General features: G+C 39.7%; 1 protein-coding gene across 1 annotated transcript in view; it reads left to right on the top strand.

The window, feature by feature from the left end:
* astn2 (astrotactin 2) overlaps positions 1 to 23,253 on the top strand; it is a 306,591-nt gene that overhangs the window by 244,980 nt on the left and 38,358 nt on the right. Inside the window, exons 18-19 of the mRNA XM_085413994.1 lie at positions 9,113 to 9,246; positions 11,283 to 11,431. Of these exons, the coding sequence (XP_085270120.1) occupies positions 9,113 to 9,246; positions 11,283 to 11,431 (283 nt within the window). The remainder of the gene's footprint in view (positions 1 to 9,112; positions 9,247 to 11,282; positions 11,432 to 23,253) is intronic.

Genomic DNA, 23,253 nt, shown 5'->3' with positions numbered 1-23,253 from the left:
GTTTTCTCTTGTGGGGAAGTCGATGTGTATATGTGTGAGATATGCGCGCCCGTGTCTAAACAAGTATATACAGCTGAATGTAATATCAGCTTAATTGCCACGTGCTGCACTATGATTCATCCCATTTCAGATGTCTTTGGATCTTTTTGCAGAGAAAGTTAATCATATCACATTTCCTTTCCATAAGCAAATTTACTAATGGGGTCTGGCTAAATATTAGACCATATTTTCTTTGTTTGTTCATTCAGCACTTTTTTATTTTTGATACCTAAGTTTTGATAACTTTGTCTTCTCAGTGTGAGTAAACAAGATTTCAGGTAACGTCCACCTAAGACATGTGCATGCATATATACGGAGGAGTTTAGCTTAGTTTAGCTTTACCCTTATCAATCATTCAGCAATCAAATGTATTTGTTTGTGTGTGTGTGTGTGTGTGTGTGTGTGTGTGTGTGTGTGTGTATATATGTGAACCTATGATCGCACATACACGATATAGCTTCCTGTACGTGCCTCCCATAACAAGTACCACAGCCCCAAAGAAAAGAAGGCACAATCAATAGTAGACGGCCCATAGTGGGCTTCATCAATACATAAACGTGAGGAAGAGTAAAATGCCTCTCTTCCAAACACCTTGCTATCCATCCATCCTTTTCTCTTCCCCTACCCACTAGTGGTCTTCTGGGGGTTTAGAGAGTGAGATGTATGAGGAGGAGGAAGAGGAGGAGAAGGGCTAGACTGCAGTGGATCGCTCAGCCCTTCTGAGGTAGCTTGAGGCAGGATTATTCGCTTCTTATTGATGTCATCGACCTCTTGGGAGGGAGGGGAGTCCATCACTGCTCCTCTTTTCTTCGCTTTCTCTTCTTCTCTCGGCCACAGCTGCTTCTAGTCAGAATGGCACATACCTACATTGCATTAGAGACAAGCGACGACCTGCCTCGCTACACACGCAACCACCCTCTCGCTCTGTCACTCTCTTCCTTTATGTGTTTCCGTCTCACATGCGCAATTTTGCTTGAGACTGTCTTTCTACTTGGCTGAGTCTATCAGGAAAGACAGCTGCCATGTGGCAAAAGCTTTCTCAGAGATGAAGTACTTTTTTTCCCCCTTTAGCCCATGGAAGCAATCAAAATAGAAGCTTTGTTATCTAGTTTATGATTAGGTGGACCGAGATCATATCTATATGTGTCGACCACTTACTCTTTTTTTGCCTCCTTTTGTCCCTCCTTTCCGAGGTCCTGGCATCTGTCAGTAACCTCCCCCCCCCCCCCAGCTGCCTGATTGTTTGACAGGACGCATCACGTCCATTTCACTACTGACTCACGTGACGCCAGAAGGGGATTTGGTCACAATGTGAAATCAGCCTTTCCCTGTAAAGACTATAACAGAACTTTTTTTTTTACAGTCAACTGAAACTAAACAAAAAAGAAACCTAAAGTGAAAATTGAAAATAGGCTTTTGAAACCGATAAAAGCTAAGTGAACTGATACTGGATGGTTATAAAACCTCAAAATAAAGTAACAATGTACAAGAAATGTCTTTATTTTTAGTCTTTTTAGTCCACAGTATGGGTTTTTTGTTTTTTTTCTTTTGGTACTCAATTAAAGTTTATTGCAACATCTTCAATAGTTGCAATTTACCTTTTTAAAAAGTGATCCTTTCAAATACTGAATAACACAAAGATGTAATTCTGTGTATCCATGTCATTTGAGTCCGAACAAGATTTCAGTCCCAGAGCTTGTGGGTTTTTTGATTGCTTATTCATTCTTCATTTGCACTTTTAGATGGATTTATAGATGATAATGATTATTTTTGGAAGTGTAGACTTGAGGTTTCCTCCGTCTTTGTTTTGGTCCTAAATGCCTCTCATGTTGCTCTGTTCTCTGGCAGGGCGTCTTTTAGATCGAGTCTTGACTTGAATTCAACTGGAACCAGTCTTGGAATTGCACTGGTGGTCTTGCTTACTGGGCAGATGCATGTATGAAAATAAATACATGCATATGCAGATTACCACAGACTTTTTTAGTCCCACAGAAGAAAAAACCAAGGTAAAAAAAATAAAATATAATAAGCTTATTGCTTGCCAGTAGTTCTGTGTTGCTATGACTGAATTACGGCAAACCTTTTGAACAAATTGGTTGTGAGTCTAATGGGTCAGAATGCTCTATATCTTGGAGAATTGTTGCTGTCATGCTCTGACCATTATCCAGTACTGCAGCCCCTCGCAGGGGTGTGTCTCCAATATTTCCGAAGAGTAGATGAGAGACTACAGGTTTAAAATGAAAACGGCAACACCATTAACCAAGAGAGTATAGTAGGCACTGCATAGGGAGCAAGTAACATACAATACCTTGTAACACATAGCGCAAAGTTCAATTATACAATTAGAAGTAACTGGACAGATCGCATCATGTCAAACAAAACTGTTACAATAAATATTTAATGGAGTATCATGTCAAATGCTTCTCAAGTTCACCTTTAGGACAGTTGTTGTGGACTCTAATGAACCTTTACTGTCACCTTTAGCAAGTGGAATTTAGTTCAACTGATAAAATGCCTGACTTGGCTAAAGATAGTGTTTTTAATTCACTGACCTGTTGAATTATGAAATATGATGTGGTGTGTTTTGATGAATTTGGCTGAAACTCATACAGTGCTCACGCCGTCGCGCCTAAAAGCGGGGAAATAATCAGTAAACAGCAGTGTGCCAGTTCCATGCGCAGCCACGCATGCCCAACACATAACAGAACCACTGTGTTTGACAGATGAGGTGGTGGTCAGTAAAGGATTTTTATGTTTGTGTGTGTGGTTTCATCACTCAATAGAAATTTATCCCAGATCTGCACACGTTTCCTTTTTTTATGCTTTTATTAAGTGCACTAATGCCATTGTGGGGTTTCTGTCACCCTGAATCCTCAGAAGGTATGTTCATGAAGTCTTCTCTTTTCATCTTTGGCAAAGAAACATGTGCACCTACTTCCTGGAGGACATTATTAACTGGCTTTGCAGAGCAGCCATAAAGTTCTTTTTTCCTCCCCCTTCAGGTCACAGAGTTTATTTGGTTTGTAGAACAACAACACTTCTTGAATACTGCTGCAAATTTATGTTATAAACTAACTTTCTAGATTCCAGAATCATAAATCTAATTAAAATTTAATTTAGTTTAATTCGATTCAATTCAATTTACGGGGGGAAAAAAGCAAAGAGAGGGAGGAAAACAGAGAGAGATGAAAAAAGGCAAAGACTAAAGCAACAATAACAAAGAAGGAAGGCGAACGCTCCTGTAGGGTAGATAATTAAACAATTTTCTATAAAACCTGCATGGTCAGTGCATACTATTTACATCCTCATCCACAAACATCCATTAATTACATCAGCAGCAGTACAGACTTGTTCTTTATGCTTCAGCCAAAACAGTTTGACCTCACAGACACAAACCTTTCTTTCCAATAACAAAGCCCCAAAAAGTGTATTAGTGTTCATACAACTTACAGAATGAATGCTTAAAAGTAGCATAGATAATTACTAGGGGTGCAACGATACACAAAATTCACGGTTCGGTTCGGTTCGATACTTTGGTGTCACGGTTCGATATTTTTTCGATACAAAAAAAATGTTCATGCATTTTTAATTTGTCATTTATTAAAATTATAAATATATATTTTAACTCAAAAGTACAGTTTTTAAATTTAACCCTAACCCTAACCCTTGTGCGCGTTTTTTATTTTGACAGCGAATGCGCACCTGCGGACCACTTATGTGCAGCCCTGGTTATTTAGCTCGTCATATTGCAGCCACAGAAATTATTTTGTCCATGAAACCATAAAGCTGCACTTTCTTTTTGCCTTATAGTCTGATTTGTCATAACTTCTCCGTTTTGTGGTAAGCTTTTATTTGGCTGTCACTTCTTCACCCTGACCTGTCTTATTTGGCTCAGCAGAACTGAAATGCTTTTACACGCGCACTCACATAAGCTCAGCGATTCTCTGCGCGATCAACCTCTCACATGTTTAAGCTTGCTGCGGGAGATTTCACTTGTCATGTTTGCATAGTAAGCTAACGATTAATAAGACGATGTCAGAGGAATTGGTGCACAAATTATCATCACTCACAGATCAGTGCTGTCGCTCTCTATACACAGTTCGCACGATTGCAAAGTGAAAGCAAAAAAACAAGCGCAAATTCAAACGCGACTTCAATATGTCACATATTGACAGTGGCTCACCGATGCCAATGACATAATTACCCAGCTACATTTCTGAAAGAATGCAAAAGCATTGACATATATTTTTCCTACAATAGCCCGACGGGCAGGGAAGAGATAGATTCTGGTAGCCCGACTGAAAAAATCGCTAGCTCCGGGACGTCGGGCTAGCGATATTGCAAGCCCTGTATCTGATTGAGGAATCACTCATCTTTGGAAAAGAGAGTTTATTACAGAGAAATGTCTCTTTCCAAAATAAAAGCTATACTATCCGCTTCTTCTGGGCTATACTCTCAGCAGCATAAGGAGAATCATGTGCTAACAGCTGTCTAAATGACTCGGCTAAAGTTAGTAGCATGCTTGTTGTTTTTGTCTTTGCACTAGGATGATGTCGGTGTAAATGTGCAGTCATATTCGTTGTGTTCCTACTAGTGCTTTCAGGTTAATCTCGTTGAAATGACCTTAACGCCACAACACGGCAAATCTCCGTTAACGAGCTACCGCCGATCGCTCCGTGCATGGGGCTAGACGGCCAACACGTTAACGAGCTAACTGCGCTAACACACTAGTTCACACCAATGTAATTGAGCATTGCATGGCACATCCAACATACTGTTTTACTTTAGTCCATGACTCGCTTACCTTCAGGGTCATACGTCACATGAAAACCAAAATAATTCCAAACGCCAGATCTGAATGAGGGTCAATTTGCCTGTTGCAAGGAGAGCTTAACTTCTGTCTCGCTAGCTTGCCCTGTGCTCTTCCTTCTGACTATGCTGTCTGTGTGGAGCGCTCAGTGGATCTGCGCTCGACAGTGCAGCCTAGGCGGAGTAGTCGAACACAGATTCACTGAGCGCTCCACACAGACAGCATCGTCAGAAGGAAAATTGATAAAATAAATTACAAATGTTGTATTGTTCGATACATATGCGTACCGAACCGAAAGCACTGTATCGAACGGTTCAATATCGATACGAATATCGTTGCACCCCTAATAATTACCTCAGTAAAGGATATGGTTTGTTTTATCGTTATTATTGTTATAATTGTTTCTTAGCTGTTTTTAATTGCCTAATGCTATCTTGTAACAGAAAATACAATAACACACTAACCATCACTTTACTTTGCTGGAAAGGTCAGATCGGCTCAGAACATCTTCAGGCAGAACTGGGACACCAAAAAACCCAAACCTTCCTAATATTTGAGAGTTTTCAAACACACTATCAACCTCTGTTTGAACCAACCTTTGAGCTGCCCCCACTGTCCCATTTCCTGGAAGGTTCCTAGAAGCAGCCCATTGGTTCCCTTGTTAACACCATTAGCCTTGAATGATGGAAAGGGCCAGATAAATGCATGTGTGCATGCACGCACACGCACAGAAAGAACATCATTATGGTGGGCTGTGTGTGTGTGTGTGTGTGTGTGTGTGTGTGCCGTGTCTTACACTCTTTACCACCACTGGTGATTATTTTATAAATCAATACTCTGGGCCAGCTGGCCAGTGTTTTTGTGTATTAGCCTCTGGATACAGACAGTAATATGGTCAGCATAGACTAGACAAACAGATTAATACATTAAAGACGTCACTATGGCGTTGCTTGCTTACTTGTAAGTCACGACAGGCATCTAGAAAAGTGAAAGGTCTAAATTGTGTTTTGGTGCCAACGAGTCTGCAGGGTTTAAATGACGTCAAAGCTCAGAATTTGTGGCTTGAGTTTTTGCTGATGCTCACTTGCCCTCAATGTTCACTGCTCTTGTCTTACATTTGACGTGGGGAGTGATTGCATTTCAACTTGATTCGTTCAGTGTTGATAAGGTTAGCAGAGACAAAGTTGTGCCGTGTTTGCGAACCGGTAAAACGGCGTGTTAGAGGCACTAGCAGGTTCCTAAAAGTGAATGTGTTTGAGGTGCACAAAGACTCTGTCCTCAGAGAGAGCCTTCTTTACGGAAACACCACCTTTTCTAATATGAAGCTTAATGGATAATGTTTGGTTCTTACAGAATGTGTATGGATCTGTGGAGTTCTGGGAAATGCAGAATACGCAGTTAATCGATAAAGTGTAGAGTAGCCTCCTCTTGCCAACTGTGACTTATGTAGCAACAGCACTGAACACACATACACTCTGACCCGGGATTTTCATTGTGTTTGTTTATTTCATCACTGGATTTTTTTCCTGCCTATTTATTTCTTTTCACTCTCACCTGCCGCATACGTTGCTGTCTTCGTCACCACGAGCCACCGCACGCATTCTATCGTAATTAAATGCTTTTTTTCCCTGCTGAACTTTAAATCCTCGTCTTTATTTTACCTCCTGCATCCCCACCCAACTCCCACCTCGTTCCCTAAACCAAAATTAGATTCCCTGTTTACCCAAAGGAGAATGGCTTGCATTACTCTTCAAACATAAACACAGTGGTAATCGCTTTGTCTGTTTTTCACATGTGCAGCCATGCAATCAAGCGCAGAAACCCATATGGGTTTTTTTTTCCTTCTAGGAATCTGATGGTGGTACAGGCACTGCGGTCCTGTGGTCTTTCTCTCTTTTGCCCCTGGTATTGGAGATCGTTTCTCATATTTGCCTAGACTGTGTGCGTGCATAGACCTTGAGCCCGTGTTATTTGTGTGTGTTGCATTTCACTGTGGCCTGCTTCCCATTGATTTGAGGTGGCAAGACTACTGCTGTTGTTGTTTTCTGGCAGCAGTTTACCACATGGGTTCATCCGGTGGGGGTGGGGGGGGGGTGGCATAATAACCTTTTCGGTTTTCCAATGGATTATAATATGGCTCTGGATTATAGTGCTTGCCTGCCCCCTATAATACCTAATTTAGAGCCCTGGTACTGTACTGGAGGATGTAATGATGAAGTGTGCGCTGCAAAAGGATCCATTCCCTAGTAAAGTCAGGGAATGTGTTTCAGTGTCGGAAGTCCCCATTTTCACACCTTTGTTTGTAGATTTTTTTCACTGTCCTATTTTATTTCTCTCTTTCTTCCTTTCTTTCTTTCTTCAGCCTCACCCTCTTTATTTTCCTCACTCTTTCCTCTGCTGCTCATTTAGGTCATTTGTGCTCTCAAGGTACTTTGCCTCGAGTGGAAGAAGTCAGTTCCCATGAAAGTCTGTTGAGCCTTCTTTGAGGCTCACAATGCAATGTTATGGAAATGCTAACATCAGCTTCTGAGTGCATACCCTGACTCAATTTTGGCCAAGCTGTTTGCCTCTCTGGTCAGGCCTATGACCAAAGTCAGCTCGAATGTCACTTCTACTAATCAACACACTGCAGAAAATCTTTGTTGGCGTTTCTCAAATGAAACGAAACAGTGAGCTGTTGAAATTAATCATGATCATGTTTGTTTTTCACTTTGTTTGTGTGCAGCATGTACTCAGTCGTCTTAGAGATGTGTGCGTAGTATCATCAGTTGCTCTGCTTTTGAATCAGCGTCATATGCCATGCGTTCGAACAATAAGGGGCCTCCTTCCTCCTTTTTGTTGGATACCTGGTACACAATGCTACTGTTTCTGCACGGCTTCAGTGCCCTTTTTTTGAGATCACGATCAAGCACGTCTCCAAAGTAGCCTGCATGAGGTAACACTTGTTGTGGAAGTTTTCCATTTAAATAAAGCCTGCAGACGAGCGGTGAGCGGTAGCTAACATTCTTTAATCAAAACACAAAAGAACAGAAAAACCAAGCTTGGTGGAGAGCCTGCATGATCGCGGGGCAGACGGAGACACGGAGTCTCTCTGAGCCTAGCATGGCTCTCAGTTAAATACCTTTTCCAGGAACAAAAGGCAATACACAGCTGTTTCACACCTTAAGGTTCACACTCCCTTGCTACCTCCCAGAGTCCTCGAAGAGACAAAAGACTCTTCCTGTGGAGTTGTCTGCTTCCCCCAACTTCCTTACTAGACCCCCACCATCTGTCTTACAGTATGAGTGTGAGACATGTTAAAATCCAGTGGCACCAAGGCATTATACAATAAAATAATGTGATTAATACATAAGTAAAATAAATTCCAATACACACTATCAACCAGTTAGAGCACATAAATTACTGAGTGCTCATTGATCTGTAGTGTGACGGGGAGTCGTAGTGATGGTGAACTCTCTTGAACTCACCCTCAAGAGAGCCTGCAGCTTTAACGAAAGCCCTGACATTATATTTTATTGCTTTGATGGTTATATTGGCATTTTGCTGCCTTTTAGAAGATGGCTGAGCTACGACCTTTTTTTTTTAAAACTTTTTTCATCCACCTGTAAATGAAGTAGCACAAGGAGATGCCAGAAGTTGATCTCATCTATTAATATCTCACTACCCGCTACCCTGGAATGGGAGGTGGCTAGTGTCACAGCTCTCACTCATCTATCATAGAAGTCACAGTGCATCTATGATATCACAGTGTAAGCACAGTGATAGTGTCACAGTGTTAATGCTAGTGTGATGTTCCTGCCTTCTGGTAATTGGGAACGGTGGGTATGAAAAGGTCACTCTCTTTTTGACTGTGTGTGTGTGTGTGTGTGTGTGTGTGTGTGTGTGTGTGTGTGTGTGTGTGTGTGTGTGTGTGTGTGTGTGTGTGTGTGCCTCTCTGCTGTTACATCTTTATGAGACTTACATTGAGTTCTGAACAATTTTGAGGGCATTTTGACCAGTCCTTACTCCGTCAAATGTAAGACTATATTTTTACTGGCTGTCTCCTGGAGTTCATTTCAGGGAACTGTCAAAGGTAAATGAAAAATTGACTGACATAAGATGAATGTCTGTGTGTGCTGTTATGTGGAGGAAACCAGTGGAGGAAACTGGTTGAGGGGGTGGGCTGGGTGGGAGGTGAGGAGGGGGGATGGGATAAGCATAGCTGGACAGTAAGCCCTTGTTTCAAAAGATAATTGCATTTCTCTCACCTGTTACCCTTTACAGGCCTTAAAGAGTGCCACAATGAGCTCATACTGGTGTGCTGGAAAGGGCGATGTCATCGATAACTGGTGTCGCTGTGACCTGAGTGCCTTCAGCAAAGATGGCCTGCCTAACTGCAGTCCCCTCAGGCAGCCGATGTAAGTGTGAGGTGACACTATGACACTTTGGAATCCATGCACATACACAAGAGAGGTTTTATGGATGCATGCACCAGTGCACTGCAGGGACACTTATACGCACATGGATATGCGCACACATACACACTTACCTGTCTCTCTCGACTCCAGGGGCACTTGAGAAAGCTGTAGACATAAGCACAGTCCCTGAAGTTCTAATAACTGTCAGTCGGCCCTTACACTTCCCTGACAAGAACATGCTCTCATTCAGGGTGTCCTAATAATACCCCTGAGCCTTTTGTGAGTCATCCGCCCAAGCGATTGTTGCCTTAAAAAATCTTTAAAAAGAAACAGGAAGTTGAAAGGGCAAGACTTTGATGATAAATTATCTAAAGTCATAAAAAAATCATAACTAAAAAAATGAACAAACTGGATTCATTTTATTTTTGATTTGCATAATTAAAGCAGTAAATTGTATTATGGCACACATCATTAATGCATTCAAAAGAATTATCCCTATTATAGTTTGGTTGACACAGCGGATTATAAAGTCCAAGTCCAAGAAACTGACAACATAAGATCATATTTCCCTACCCTCCCAATGTATGGATACCCAAAGGCTGGAAGAGCAGCAGCAGGAGGAAAAACAGAATAGGTGCAAGTGATAACAGATATTGCAATCATTAAGCCAAGTATAGGCCCCCAATAAACCATCTACCTATACAATGTGTTCGTCGCCTATAAGAGCTAGCATAGGTTCCAACCCTTCTGCATCCCTGAACTTGATAAGTGTTTAAGAAAATGGGTGTATGGATACAAGAAAAACACAGAATGAAAAGAGGCCCTGGGGGTGGGGGGAGGTTGCAAAGCAGCTTGCACTTGCACAATTGTAAGTATCCTAAAGCACCGAAAGTAGTTTTCCCTAAATTAGAAGTTTTTCTAAATACATTTTTCAGAGTTTTAGCTTGAATGAATTGCTGACAGTTTGCCTTATTTTAAAGTTTTTCTTCCATGTTTTTAGGGCCATATGCTGCATGCATATGCCTCTTGACTGGCTAAGCCAGTTTATACATTCATTGAGGGTTTCTAGCTTACGTGTATAAATGGTATGGAGGTAACTGACTGGTCCTTCTCTTTGTGACTTTTTAAAGTTTTACTGGACCATTTAAATAGCAAAATAATCAGTTCCATCCTTTATTAACAGCTGTTTCTTTTGTAATGATTGTGCAGAGAAAACTCTGTGAGTTTTGGCAGTTCAGTACCATTCCTGTGGGCCCAAATGTTATAATATATGCTGACCCTTGACTTTTAAGCCAAGAAGCAAAATAGATAGGAAGTGATATTGAAATCAGACTCTAGTTTATTTTGCACAGATGTTATAGAAGTACTCTGAAATGCATAAACCTTTTGACTGCTTTCTTAGTATTTTGTTTATGAATTGTGGTTGTTGACTTACTTGATGCCACAAACAGAGTTTTGGTTTCTGTAACTCTACGACCTGACAAAAAAAAAAGCCCAAGAGTCACTGCAGCTGCCAAAATCTCCAACTCTGGTTAGTGGTAGACACATTAAGAACCTGAAATAAGTATTATTATTGTGTGTGAGGATAAAACTGAGCATCAAAACAGCTAACCTCTTTCATGGCATTGTCACAGACACAGCTGGAGAGCAGACAAAAATTGAAATGTTGTTCTTTTATCTCTTTTGAGGGATTAAAGGGGGAAAACTACACATGGAAAGCTGCTGGAGCACATGTGGCTTTGGAATGCTGTTTTGTTCCAAGTCTCTGTTTGCTATTCTGTTGTCAGATGACATATAGCTGGAGGTGGTGCACTCTCTAGTCCAACACAATAACAACAACACGTGGGATTCCCACTTATCCATTTGAGATTTATGACCATGCTTTCAGCATAAAGCATACGCTGATACAATCCTATGTGAAACTCCAGATGAGGATGCCAAATAGTTGTGGAAGCATTTTATCTCATTGTTCATATATGTCTGGTTTTTTTTGTGTGTTTTTTTTTATCTTATCTTGTATTCTCTGTATTGTTTAGTTTGCGCCTATCCCCTTACCTGGAGCCCTCAAGCACAATGGTCGCCCTGGAGTGGATGGATGTGGAGCCTCTGATTGGCTGCAAAGTTTCTGACTACATCATCCAGCACAAACGAGTGGAGGATCCCTCAGAGGCAGAGATCTACACAGGTAGAGGAGCTTAAATTGGCTAAAAGCATCTTTTTAATTAAGCTTTCTTATTGTTGGTCTTTGTTCCACATATATTCATAGCAACATATAAAAGTACAAATAGTTACATTCACAAACACAAAAGCTGAGAATAAGAAATGTTTATACTATTGATTCTATAATAAATAAAGTCTGTTATGCATTGAGTTAGAAGCCTAACCTTTATGTTAGGAGATCTGAGATGGGATTGGGCTTGCAGGAAAAGCAATTACCCACATCAGGTGATGTACTGCTGGAACACTGATGAGCTTTAGGTCAAGCTGGAGTGAGAGACTCCTTTTTTTCAGATTGGTGATGAAGCGATGTCGGAAAGGAAGATGAGAGATTTCACTGACAGATACAAGAATAAAGATGTTTAATGAGTTGATTAGAAGACTCAAATAAGAAGAATTAAACTTACATTTGCAGTGAATGAGTTTAAAGCTTTTGTCTGGATACAGAACAGGCGTGGGAGTTCAGACTGAGGATGGGAGAAGATGACGTAGGACAATTTATCAGGGACGTAAATGGTACTGACCGCTGCACTGTGGGGATAGGGGAATGGTCATGGTAGTGACGGGAGGTGGGGTGAGTCAGGGAAAAGGGCAAGATTTAATAATATTGGAGAAATGAGATGGTCTGGCTTTAGACACTGGGATGCACGGACAGGCCATCCATCATCCAGGGGAGGAGCTAATGAAGCGTGGGCACCAGAGAAAGAGAGGGCACAGATAGCTAGACAGAGCCATGCTGGCAGAGGTGAGGTACGGAGGGGCAGATGGTGTGGGTGACTCACTTTGCTATGTGCCAGTCACCACTCTAATTCATGTTATAACAGAGAACAATGCAGATTGAAATCATTGTCTTCATCTTTTGTCTTTTTAACTTTATTCTGTGTTTTTTTCTTTCTGAACTTTCTTTAACCCTTTAAAGCCGGTCAGAGCGGACACGCTCCATTTTGCGTAACTATTTTTAAATCCCGGTAGCTCTGCAACCACGTAAGCTAGCGCAATAATTTTTTTTTGCATATGAAACCGGAGGAGTTGTACTTACATCTTATGCCATCAGCTTGTCCTCGGTCACAGTTTCCTTCCACATATAGCTTTGCAAAAACTGCATAAAAAGCACTTGCAGCAACAAAAACATAATATTCCAGAAACACGCTTTACCGATCCGATCAGCTGTTTGTAACACTTCCTACGTCCATCAGCGTGAACTATCGCATGTCCTGCATGACCTGCCCGAAACCGGAAGTGACGTCATTTTGCGGAAATGTAGTCTTTTTTACCATCGTGGCCTTATGAGCCTATACTTGTATTTTTAAAAGTTATGTTTGACTTTATGACTTTCTGTGTCGTTTCTGGGATGCTGAGGACTCATATTGCACTGCTGGAAATAGTTTATTTTGATGCATATGCTGTTATTTTGCAAATTTGCACTGTAATATATTTTTTTCGTTTTTCCTGCAGTATATGAAAATTGGTGTATCTCAAAAATAAAACTATGAAGACACTCAAAATAAATTTCCCGTGGTGGGAAACTAGTTTGTGCAACTTTTTTGTATTTACAGTTTTGAGGGATAAGCCTCTTAAATTTCTCTAACTAGAAATATATGTTAAAAAAACAAAAACGATTTTCAATTTTTTTGTAGTTTATTGCACTTTTTTGCAATTTATGTAATTACTATGCACTTAATGCAGACATATTATTAAAATTTGGGCTATAATGGTTGTATTTATGTATAGCAACTTGAAATGCTCCAAAAAATGGCTCGGTTCTATGGTATGTCTTAAAGGGTTAAAATAGGAGTTTGGTGACAAGCAGTGCACTTACATGCTCCATATGTTTACTTAATATATATGACACTTCTAATGACCCACTTTTGCCTTTGTATACCAAAACAGTGGATTTAAAATAAATCAGTGGTGTGATCAGGGTTTAACAAAAGTATCCCATCAACTTTTTAGGACTTACATTGAATGTACTATTGGAAAATGATTAAAAAGCAGCCAAATGAGACTCATTCTCTTTTTATTACATAAAAAAGCAAATGAATGATATGGAGTCATTTCCAAGCATTCAGTTTGCATTTGGTAGCTTTTCACTACAACTCTTAATAAAGACGTGTCAATCCAAGTGAAGGAGACCATCATTAGGCTGAAAAAAACCTGTCAGAGAACTTTAGGAGTGGCCAAATCAACAGCCTAGTACATCCAATGTGCTGGCTGGCTCTGCAGCATCACCACAGCAGACAGCTATTGGATCATTGCATAATTCTTTCCTTGGTTAAGAAAAACATCTTCACAACTTTAGCAAAGTCAAGAAAACCCTCAAGAAGACATCAATGTCAAAGTCTGCAATCGAGAAATGAAATAAATACAGAGGGTTTACGACAATGTACAATTCACAGATTATACTCAAAAGCAGAAAGACCAGATTTGACTTTTCTAACTGAGCCTGCCAAGTTCAGGGAGGAAAAAAGTGTATATTTAAAAAATGTTAAAACAATCTTTGGACACATGAAATCAAGATTAACTTGTTACAAAATGACGGGAAAGAAAAGTATGGAGAATAAATAGAAACAGCTCATTAGCTGAAGCATATCACATTATCTGTCAAACATGATGCAGGCGCTGTTATGGCATGGGCATATATAGCAGACGGTGGAACCAAGCCACTGGTTTTTAATAATGACGTGATTGCTGATAGAAGTAGCAGGATGAATTGCGAAGTGTAGAGAGAAATAATCTCTGCTCAGATTCAGCCCCGTTCTGCAAAACTGATCAGATGGCGCAAATGGATAGCGTCCCAAAGCGTACTGCTAAAGCAGGCCAAGAGTTTCTCCATGCAAAGTTTGGTGATATTCTTCATTGCTTAAGTCAGTCAACTGATCTCAACCCAATAGAGCAAGTTTTGCAGTGGAAAATCTCTAGAATCTTCTCAAAACAGGAGATGCAGCGTTTGATGATTTCCAGGGGTTCAAGACTGCCTGCTGTTACTGACTGAAAATGATTTATTTAAAACGATGTTAGGCCAATTACACGTGGAGCCTCTAAATTTGACAGACTGTATAGCTGAACTTCCTAAACAGTTAAAGCAATACATTTGTCAATTCCCTTAAATTAAAGCTAAAATCCAGCACTTCAATCACACCTTGATTTAAAACCCACTGTGATGGTGTACAGAGGCAAAATTACAAAATTGGTTTCATTGTGCAAATAGTTATGGACCTAACTGTAAAGGCTGCCTCTTAAAATCAAGAGATCCAGTTCTCTGAGCTCAACAAATAAAGGAGCATGTTTTTCAAGAACTGCCGTTTTCTCACACTTATGTATTTTGAAGTTATTGGACTTTATTTATTTAAGAAGAATTTCAGAAGCATTTACTGGGAAACAAATTGTGAAACCAAAAGCTGAAATTAAAAAAACGTCCAGCTGAGCACTATACAATACTCACCTTGTGTATAAAAAGTGCAATATGTTTTAAAGCCGAGCCATTCCTCAGTGCTATATTTTTTTCTCAGCTCCTCCTGCCTTTCACAGACAAATGCACATTGACAGATTTCCTTATGGCAGCTGCCACTAAGGCCAGCTTTCGTTGGCCAAGCAGCAGTTTGGGGGATAAACCTTTTGCTTGAGGGCATCTTGGTGGTTTTTTGGATACAAGTGTTTCTCCTTCATTTTCCCCGTTCACATTTTCCGAGACTGTGTGACGATATGAACCACTGAGCTCGTAGTCAAGCTTCTCCAACATCTTAGGGTGGGTACACTCTAGGATTATTCGGCTGAATTACAGTAAAACCATGTTTGACCATTCTAGGGAAAAATCCTGATCCAAAGCTTAAGTCAGGGATGACAGTTGGCACTATAAAGCAGTGTGAGGTGATATTCACTTTTCATGTGTTAAAGAGGGAATATTATGGAAGATGTGACTTTTTGTATTTTTATATTTGAATGTTGAATAAGGGACTAGTTTATTATAAAAGTGCTCTTTGAAGCATTTGGCTCTTCCATGATAAATTACAGGACACCTATGGTGTTCAGAAATGTAAACATAAAACATACAAATAACAGTTGTTTCTCAGTATTACTGGAAACAAAAAGCTAGATAAAACACTAATAACAATGTATGGTAGAGAGGGATGAGCATGACCGCATCCTACTTAATCAGTAGTAATAGCAGTACCTTCATCCAGGAGATGGGGTATAGCCGAAGCCAGCATTAACCCTCTCAGGCTCAAATTAAATTTTTCTTGCTAATGCACAAAAGAATACCTGCAGTGGTACTTCTGAGTAAAACAAACTCATAAAATATGTATGTGGGGTAATCAGGTTGTTAGCTTTTAACTGTTGCAAATCTGCAACGCCTGTCTTGAGAGGGTTAATGGAACTTGAGGATGCATCTGCATCCATTCAAAGCTGAAACACTGCTACAGGCTGGCGTCTGACATAAAAGAAATATAGACGGCTTCAAACAGACACTCAGCCATGCTGAGTATGAGTCACACATCCAGAGCACACACAGCCATATGCACACTCATACAGATGGCAGACAGAAAGAGTGTGAAGATGCAGACACTTGGATACAGTCTTTATTGGATTCACAAAGCCATGTTTCTATGTTATTGCTGTCTAGACGAGGACAGGAGAAAAGACCGTGTCCCTCTATTGTTCAGGTCAGTCACAGGACATAAATAAGTCCACAGATTTGGCTTCTCTGATTGTGAGAGGGCCGATGTTATCCACTGGAAACCGGCATGTGCAACCTGCTTTTACATGATTTATGATACAAATTAAAGCTGCACTCACATATTTATCCGTTAGACATCAGCAGAGTAAGTCACACACCTCAGCTGAAATGTGTGGGGATAACACTTGGGGAGGAAAAAAAGAAGAAGAAAAAAGTAAATTCAGTCATCGCTCCAGTCATCGCTAAAGAGGAAGACTCGCTTTTATTTTTCAAATGCTTTTTTCCACAAGCTGGGGTTAAATAAGCTGATTTGAATGACGTAATGTGCCACCCTTTTGGCTTAGGTTTTTCATCCTTAACAACTTCCTGCATGAATAGATGCAATCATAAAGTCCTTGAAAATCTTTACAGTGAAAGCTCTCTTCCTCCAAGCTAATATTCATAAATGTTTCTGATGTGACTCCGTCTTGCCTGGTGATGCGTATTGATTCTACACCTCAGTTACCTCATAATTGGTAAAGGGGATCTGTGTTTACTGGAAATTTCATGTCAAAGTTTGAGTGTGTTCTTTGGAAGTGCCTTATTCAGTTATAAACCCTCCATCAGTACGGTCGGTGGCGTAAGAACCAGCCACGTTAGCTCCCTGACTTCTCGTTTCTTATGCCACTTCTATGCCTCTCCCTAATTTCTTTTTCTTAGCCTGCTCTACTTGCACTGTATTTGGCCGTGAATCCAGGAAAAGACAATATTATTTTTACATATGGTAGGGCTGTTGTACTAACTGTTATAAACAAAAAAGGCCTTAAAAATAAAAGCAGGTAACAAAATACAATGCGATGTATGAAGTCTGTCAATAGCATGTCTTCCTGCAACCTTAAAACTTTCATCCGTGCCCGAGAAACAGCCCACAACTGAGTTTATTTGCACTTTTTATATATATCATTTGTTGCCATTTGTCTCCGTTCACTCCTTTTCCTCCAAGAAGCATTTATTTTATAACGTTAGCCATTCTAACCACATCTGTACAAGCCATTAGGAACCAATTTTCTTAGCTTATCCTACTTATCAGTACTTTTTGAAAATTTGTCACTTTTTTTTAAGGCTTCACCCTGGTCCCTCACAAATCATGAGTAGTAAGGATAGCAGATGAGCCCTTAGTGCATTTATCTTGTTGTTTATGTGGACAACGCTGTACTAGCAACCCTAAGGGCTTAAATACAATCACGTCCATAGTAGATACCTCTGTGCTATTCTCAAAAGCCTCCAGTTTGCACATAGTAAAACGGGAAATGTTAGTAAAAAGGTTCCTTTTAAGCTTGAACTTCACTATTGCTGGAACCCAGAGTTTATATTGCTACAGTAGAAGTTGGGAAACGTGTGGTTTAAATAACTTGAGAGGTGACACATTGCTGTAGAAGTAATTTGAAATATTGTGTTGTTTTTGCTCCAACTACCTATTCCAGTCAGACTATACTGGCATGCAAAAGAGAATTCTTATAGTTCTGAGCGATTACTGGGGAATCCCGTCCCCAGAATGTGTATCTGCAGTGTGTTGACAGAGACGCTGCCATGCAAAATGCATCCACAGTGATGCACCAATCAGAATCAAAAAATACTGTTGTGGAGTATAGGGCTCTGCAGTTAATACAATTTTCCAGTTATTATTTTCACTTCTGATGAGTATGAAAATAAAACATACAAGATAAAAGAAATGACAGTGCAGCGCTTCATTTTGCAGTGATGCTCTTGATTTGTCTTGTGTTATAAATCTGGCCCAGCGTTTGTCTTTACAGCAGCGCGCTTTCACCCTGCCAGACTGGGGTACAAGCCAAGATGGTGGAAAGAGTGCCTTTGAATTATCAGTTATTTATATTTCAAGGAAATTGACAGTTAAAGCATCTTTGTAAAGTCAACTCTCAACCGGTGAGTCATGTTTTCCTTCAGGGGCTTCCAAAGAATTGTGTCACAACTTACAGATACGCAACTTATGTTAGAAAATGTCTATCTTATTGTAAAATATAGCATGTAGGCAAGTGAAGCGAGGAGTTAATAACGACTGGAACAGGGAATTCTACACTTGTGTGCCTTGTGCACAACATCTGTTACAAAGATAAAAAGGTTTTAATGGGCAACCTCTAAACATGAAAAATGATCCTGATGGGCAGTCAAATTAAAATGGATATCTCTGTGACCTCTGGTGACCGCCACAGAAAGCAATTAACTACTCATATTATCTGTTAGAAACAGAATCAAATTTGAGGAAATCCCTGAACATTAGTGGCACTTTTTGTTTTGGTTAAAACACTATTTCTGTTTTAATCTTCCATCTGAATATGGGGTGATAGCGCCATTAAAATCCGTCAGTATAATATGGCTAAGGGTAAACTAATATAGGGAATAGCCCTCCTCCCTCTAAATATTATTTACTCTCCCGATCAGGAATGGATGTGTTTAAATCATTGACTTCAGACTCAGGCTCAAGCCTCTAGATGGCACACCAATGCAGAGGCAGTGTTCACAAAGACGTCAGCACAGCACTAATGGGTCAAACCAGATGTGAAAAATAAGATAATCACAGATCGTAAGAGATTTTGCATAAACTATTAAAACACTAGAAAGTCTAGTTTTAATACAACCAAACGTTGACACAGTGATAGAGTGACAGAGAATTAGTATACTGTATACTCTATACTGAAGGCACATCCATTTTAACTTGTGCCTGAAGTAATGGTAAAGTAATTAAGGTGATACTTTTATGATATTTGTTAAGAAGGATAAGGATGGTAAGGAACTGACCTGGTTTCATTTAAGCTATGTGGCACCAAAGCCCGAAACTCAGCCTGCTAAACTTTTTTTTTTTTTTTTTTTTTGCAAAATGATGCAAGACAGTGTTTTGAAAGGGTGGGAATAAATAGTGACATATTTGCAATATGATGTTCTTGTTTCTCAGCTATGTTTCTTGTCGATCTCCCTGGGAGTTCTTTAAAAAAAAGTGAAGCACAAACAAAGAAGGGAAAAGAAAAATCTTACTAGTGCCTCTTTTTTTGGCTAAACACAGACAGTTTGGTTTCCATCATCACATTTGTACCATTCCTGCATTATCTTCTCAGCTGCTAATTTCAGTCGCTTGTCCTTAAATCACAGTTGTGCTGATGTGACACTTTTTTTGTGAGCGCGTTCATAAGCGTAGCACTGTGCTTCCCGCAACCCTCGCACAAATGCAGACACACTTGGTGCTAATTAAAAACCTGTGAGTCTGTGTGTTGCGTCACTGCTGTGTGACACCTGATTTTGTGGCATGAAAAAAAAAATCTCAGAGGGCATGGCAGACTGGAACAATTACAGGACTGACAGGAACATGCGCACACAAAAACAGAAGAGATTGTCTGAAAATGTGGAAAGTCTCTCTGAGAGACGCAGATACAAAAAAAGAGAAGACAACGAGGAAAGAATAAGACACAAGCTGGAGGAGAGAGAAACCAGACAGCAGCAGGACTAAGGGTTACACAGCAATGATGTCACCTCACGCTGGCACTGTTGGACTCAGAAATGGATTAGCCATTTGATCTTTGCCCTTATTTTAGTTCCAGTTTCCTCCTTCTAGCTTAACCAGCCAGCTTATTGGGATAAATAACACAGGGATGCTCCACGGCTTTGCTTACATCTATTATCACATGTCTCGTACTTCTACATACCTATCCTCTTTCCTCATGTCGCCCTTTTTTATGCGATCAGAGCTAGTGGTATCCCCCTCCCCTGTTTATGTGACAGCTCCATCATTGGTTGAGACCAAGAATGCACCCCAATGCGTCGATAAGCCCTCGTTCAAAGAGATTGAATTATATGGAGATAAAGGGTGTCCTTGAGCATGGTTGCAGATAACAGATTGGAGTGACACAGCTGACTCTCTTTGTTTTGTTAATTAAAGATGACCTCATCGCTAAAAATGGACGCTGTGCACCTCCTCGTCACGAGCTTCGCCATCAGCAGATTGCAGATTGCAGGCAGGGGGCCAAGGGCTTTCTGCAGTCCCTTTCCCTTTTTGCTTCCTTTCCCATTTTGCCTCTTCACACACATATTGTTAGTCTCTCTGTCTTCGCCACAGGTCTCTCCATCTCTCATTAATTACAACAATCATTCAATGTCCCCAAACTCTCGCTAATGGAAGTGCACTGGAATTATGGAATTATTACTAAGACAAGATAAGGATGCTGCCTCTCAGTTCCTTCCTTTTCATTCATCATTGTTTGTTGCAGCCTGTTTTGTCCCCATTATTTATAATGAGATATTTGTCTGTTTGACACAGTTTGTGCCTGGGCTTGATCTTTGTTGAATTTGGTGGCGACGAAAAAATCAATTTTAAAATGCATTTATGCATTAAATTAGGATTGATTAGTTGTTTTTGCAAATTTGGGGCATATGCAGGCACAAAATGGTAGAAATAAATATGCACTCTGAATAGAAACCCATGCTTATCAAGGAAAGACTACAAGCAAGCCTGCTGAGATTTTTTTGCAGCTATTATAATCACTGACTGGACAATTTGGTTACCATCGTGTTTGTGCTCCAAATAAAGTCAAGCTATAGGCCCTGAGTCTGTTTATATTTACATGTAAATTTACAGGTAAACTGACATCATTTACAGTATGCATTATCTAAATGTGATATAAAACACTATAAAATTGTGTAAGATATTCTTTATACAAAGGTTTTTTTAAAATCAGTGTTGTAATTTCAATATTGACACAATATTGACAAAATGAGAGGGAAATGCTGATTTAGGTGGGCAATTGTTTTTGTTGGACTGTATGGTGTTATATAGGAAGAGACACAGTAGAAAGCTAACATTCTGAGAAAGAGGAGCATGAAGGAGAATCATGGTTTTGATTCCCATCTTGCAACAAAAAAATATCGTTAAAGAGAAAGGCAAGATAACTACTTAAAGGAAGGAAAGCTCAATGACCTGGAACAATAAACAATGTTTAATCTACACACCGAACTTATGCAGATGAAATGGCTAGAAGTAGAGCTGAGAGTGTCATGACGCAAGAGCTGGAAAAAAAAAAAGAAATGGCAACTTATTAAGTCCGTTTAAAGCAAGAAAATTGCAATTAAATGTATCACTGTCGTAGCCAACACACCCCACCCTGAATAGACACCAAGACAGTTCCTGTTAGGGTTGTTAATAGCACAAGACTGTCCTACTAAGACAAGTGAAGAACCTGAGCGGGATGAACATCTCAAAAAAAGAAAAACACTGCTATTGGGAGACAAACTTAATGAAACAAAATAAGATACACTGATCATGGAAAATAAATTGTTAAAGCGATGATACAAATAAATGGAACCCCTGTGGAAGCCAAAGTATTGATGGTAAAATAACTCAGTCTTGGACTTGGATCAATGCCAGTGACATCATGGGATATTTATATCTGGGAAATTGGATGTTAGTGGCTTGTGTGAATATTAGTTGTGATTGTGTAGAGGAGTAAATCAAAATTATTATGTATACTTTGTTGTTCCCTATTAATTCCATACATTGTGTACGTTTAGCAGTATAGGGACACATACAAAGCAGTTTATGTGCTATAAAAAAAGTTATAAGAATTATAAATAGGTCATTCAAACACTTACACATCAAGCTCACACATCAAGCTTCATTCACAATAGAAAATATTCCCTCTTTTTGTTCCATTGCCCGTGTTGCCTTTTGAGAATAAAAAGGAAAAAAAGGAAAAAAAAAAGTTTAAATTGTCATTCATCTCTACTCTAAAAATATTTCCATTTTTTATGTATACTCAGTCAAATCTCACTAAGCGTCAATGTCCAGAAACACAATGCCCATGCTGGCCACTGTGTTTGCTGACACAAGTGGTTTTAGTTTAATGCCTCCCTACACAAGTCTCCTCACAGTGTTGTACAACAGCACTAGTTGATGCCATGAGTTCACACTATTCTCCTTGTCAGGTAAAAGATGGCACTGCAAATCAATTCTTCAAACAGTGCAGCACAACAACCAAACAGCCTGTCAGTACTGACACCTCTTGTCTTAATTCAGATTCAGCAGGAGGGCCAAAAGGACAAAGCAAAGCCAAAAGCAATAAAAATGACCAGACGTGGTACAGATGGCCCTACGAGGCCATTAGTCTGTAAGAAAGCAACCCCTTCTGAGCCAATTTCTTGCTATGTAGAAAAGGTAAGGTAAGGTCACTGCCTAACAGATTTTAATTCACGGGTAGTCATAGCCAGTGTGCCACATCGTTCTGAAAAGGAAACAAACAAAAATAAAGAATCTGATAAACATCCAGAGCACGTGATATCGCATATCTTTAATAGCTCAAGTCAGATCAAATTTTTTCAACAGTAGGAAGTCAAGGTTTGTGTACATGAAACAATTTTCAGTTTGCATGCCACTTTGTCATCTAGCTGTAACCTCATTTGACCTTCTCCCTATAAGAGCTGCCTTTAACAGAACTGTATAACTATGGCAGGCAGGATGACAGTGCAATTAAACATTTAAATTAATCCTAAAGGAGGATCAAATAATTAATTAATCGGTTTTGTCATTACATCTGCTAAACTTGTTTCTTCATGCTTTCATTCATACCCATATGTTATTTTACATTTAAATATGATATCTTATCTTTGATTAAACTATGGCCTGGGTGAAAACTCAATTATTATTAGCTGGAGGGAAGTTGATTAATTTCAGATAACTGTAAAGCTCTGACGTAATGCTCTTTTTACTCTTGCAAATGAATGTGTTATCAAGATGTAAGCATTCCACTGAGTTTGTCCATAGGATTAGTTCCTGCTCAGCAACAATATGTCATCTCAGCAGACAATGCTTTCAAGAAATAACTTAAATGAGGAAGAAAAGCTTCAGCGAATAGTGTGTTGTGCAGGTTATATTCACTTTGACAAAGCAACACTGTGATTGTAGAAAACATGAATCATATTGAGCAACAATTCCAGTAAAATGAAACGTCACCAGTCTCATTAAAAGAAAAAAAAAGAATTGCATCTGAGATGCTGCAGCTTCCTCTGTGAGGGAAACCAGGACCTGTTCTTGGAGCCAGATCAGGAAGACAAGCTTGCTAACAGCTTTTTTTTTA

Source organism: Rhamphochromis longiceps, linkage group LG7 (genome assembly GCF_057381845.1).
Source record: "Rhamphochromis longiceps isolate RC_006_pf linkage group LG7, R_longiceps_female_GT1.1, whole genome shotgun sequence".
NCBI classification, from domain to species: domain Eukaryota; kingdom Metazoa; phylum Chordata; class Actinopteri; order Cichliformes; family Cichlidae; genus Rhamphochromis; species Rhamphochromis longiceps.
Note: the sequence above shows the minus strand (reverse complement) of the source record. Positions and strands in the feature narration are given on the sequence as shown.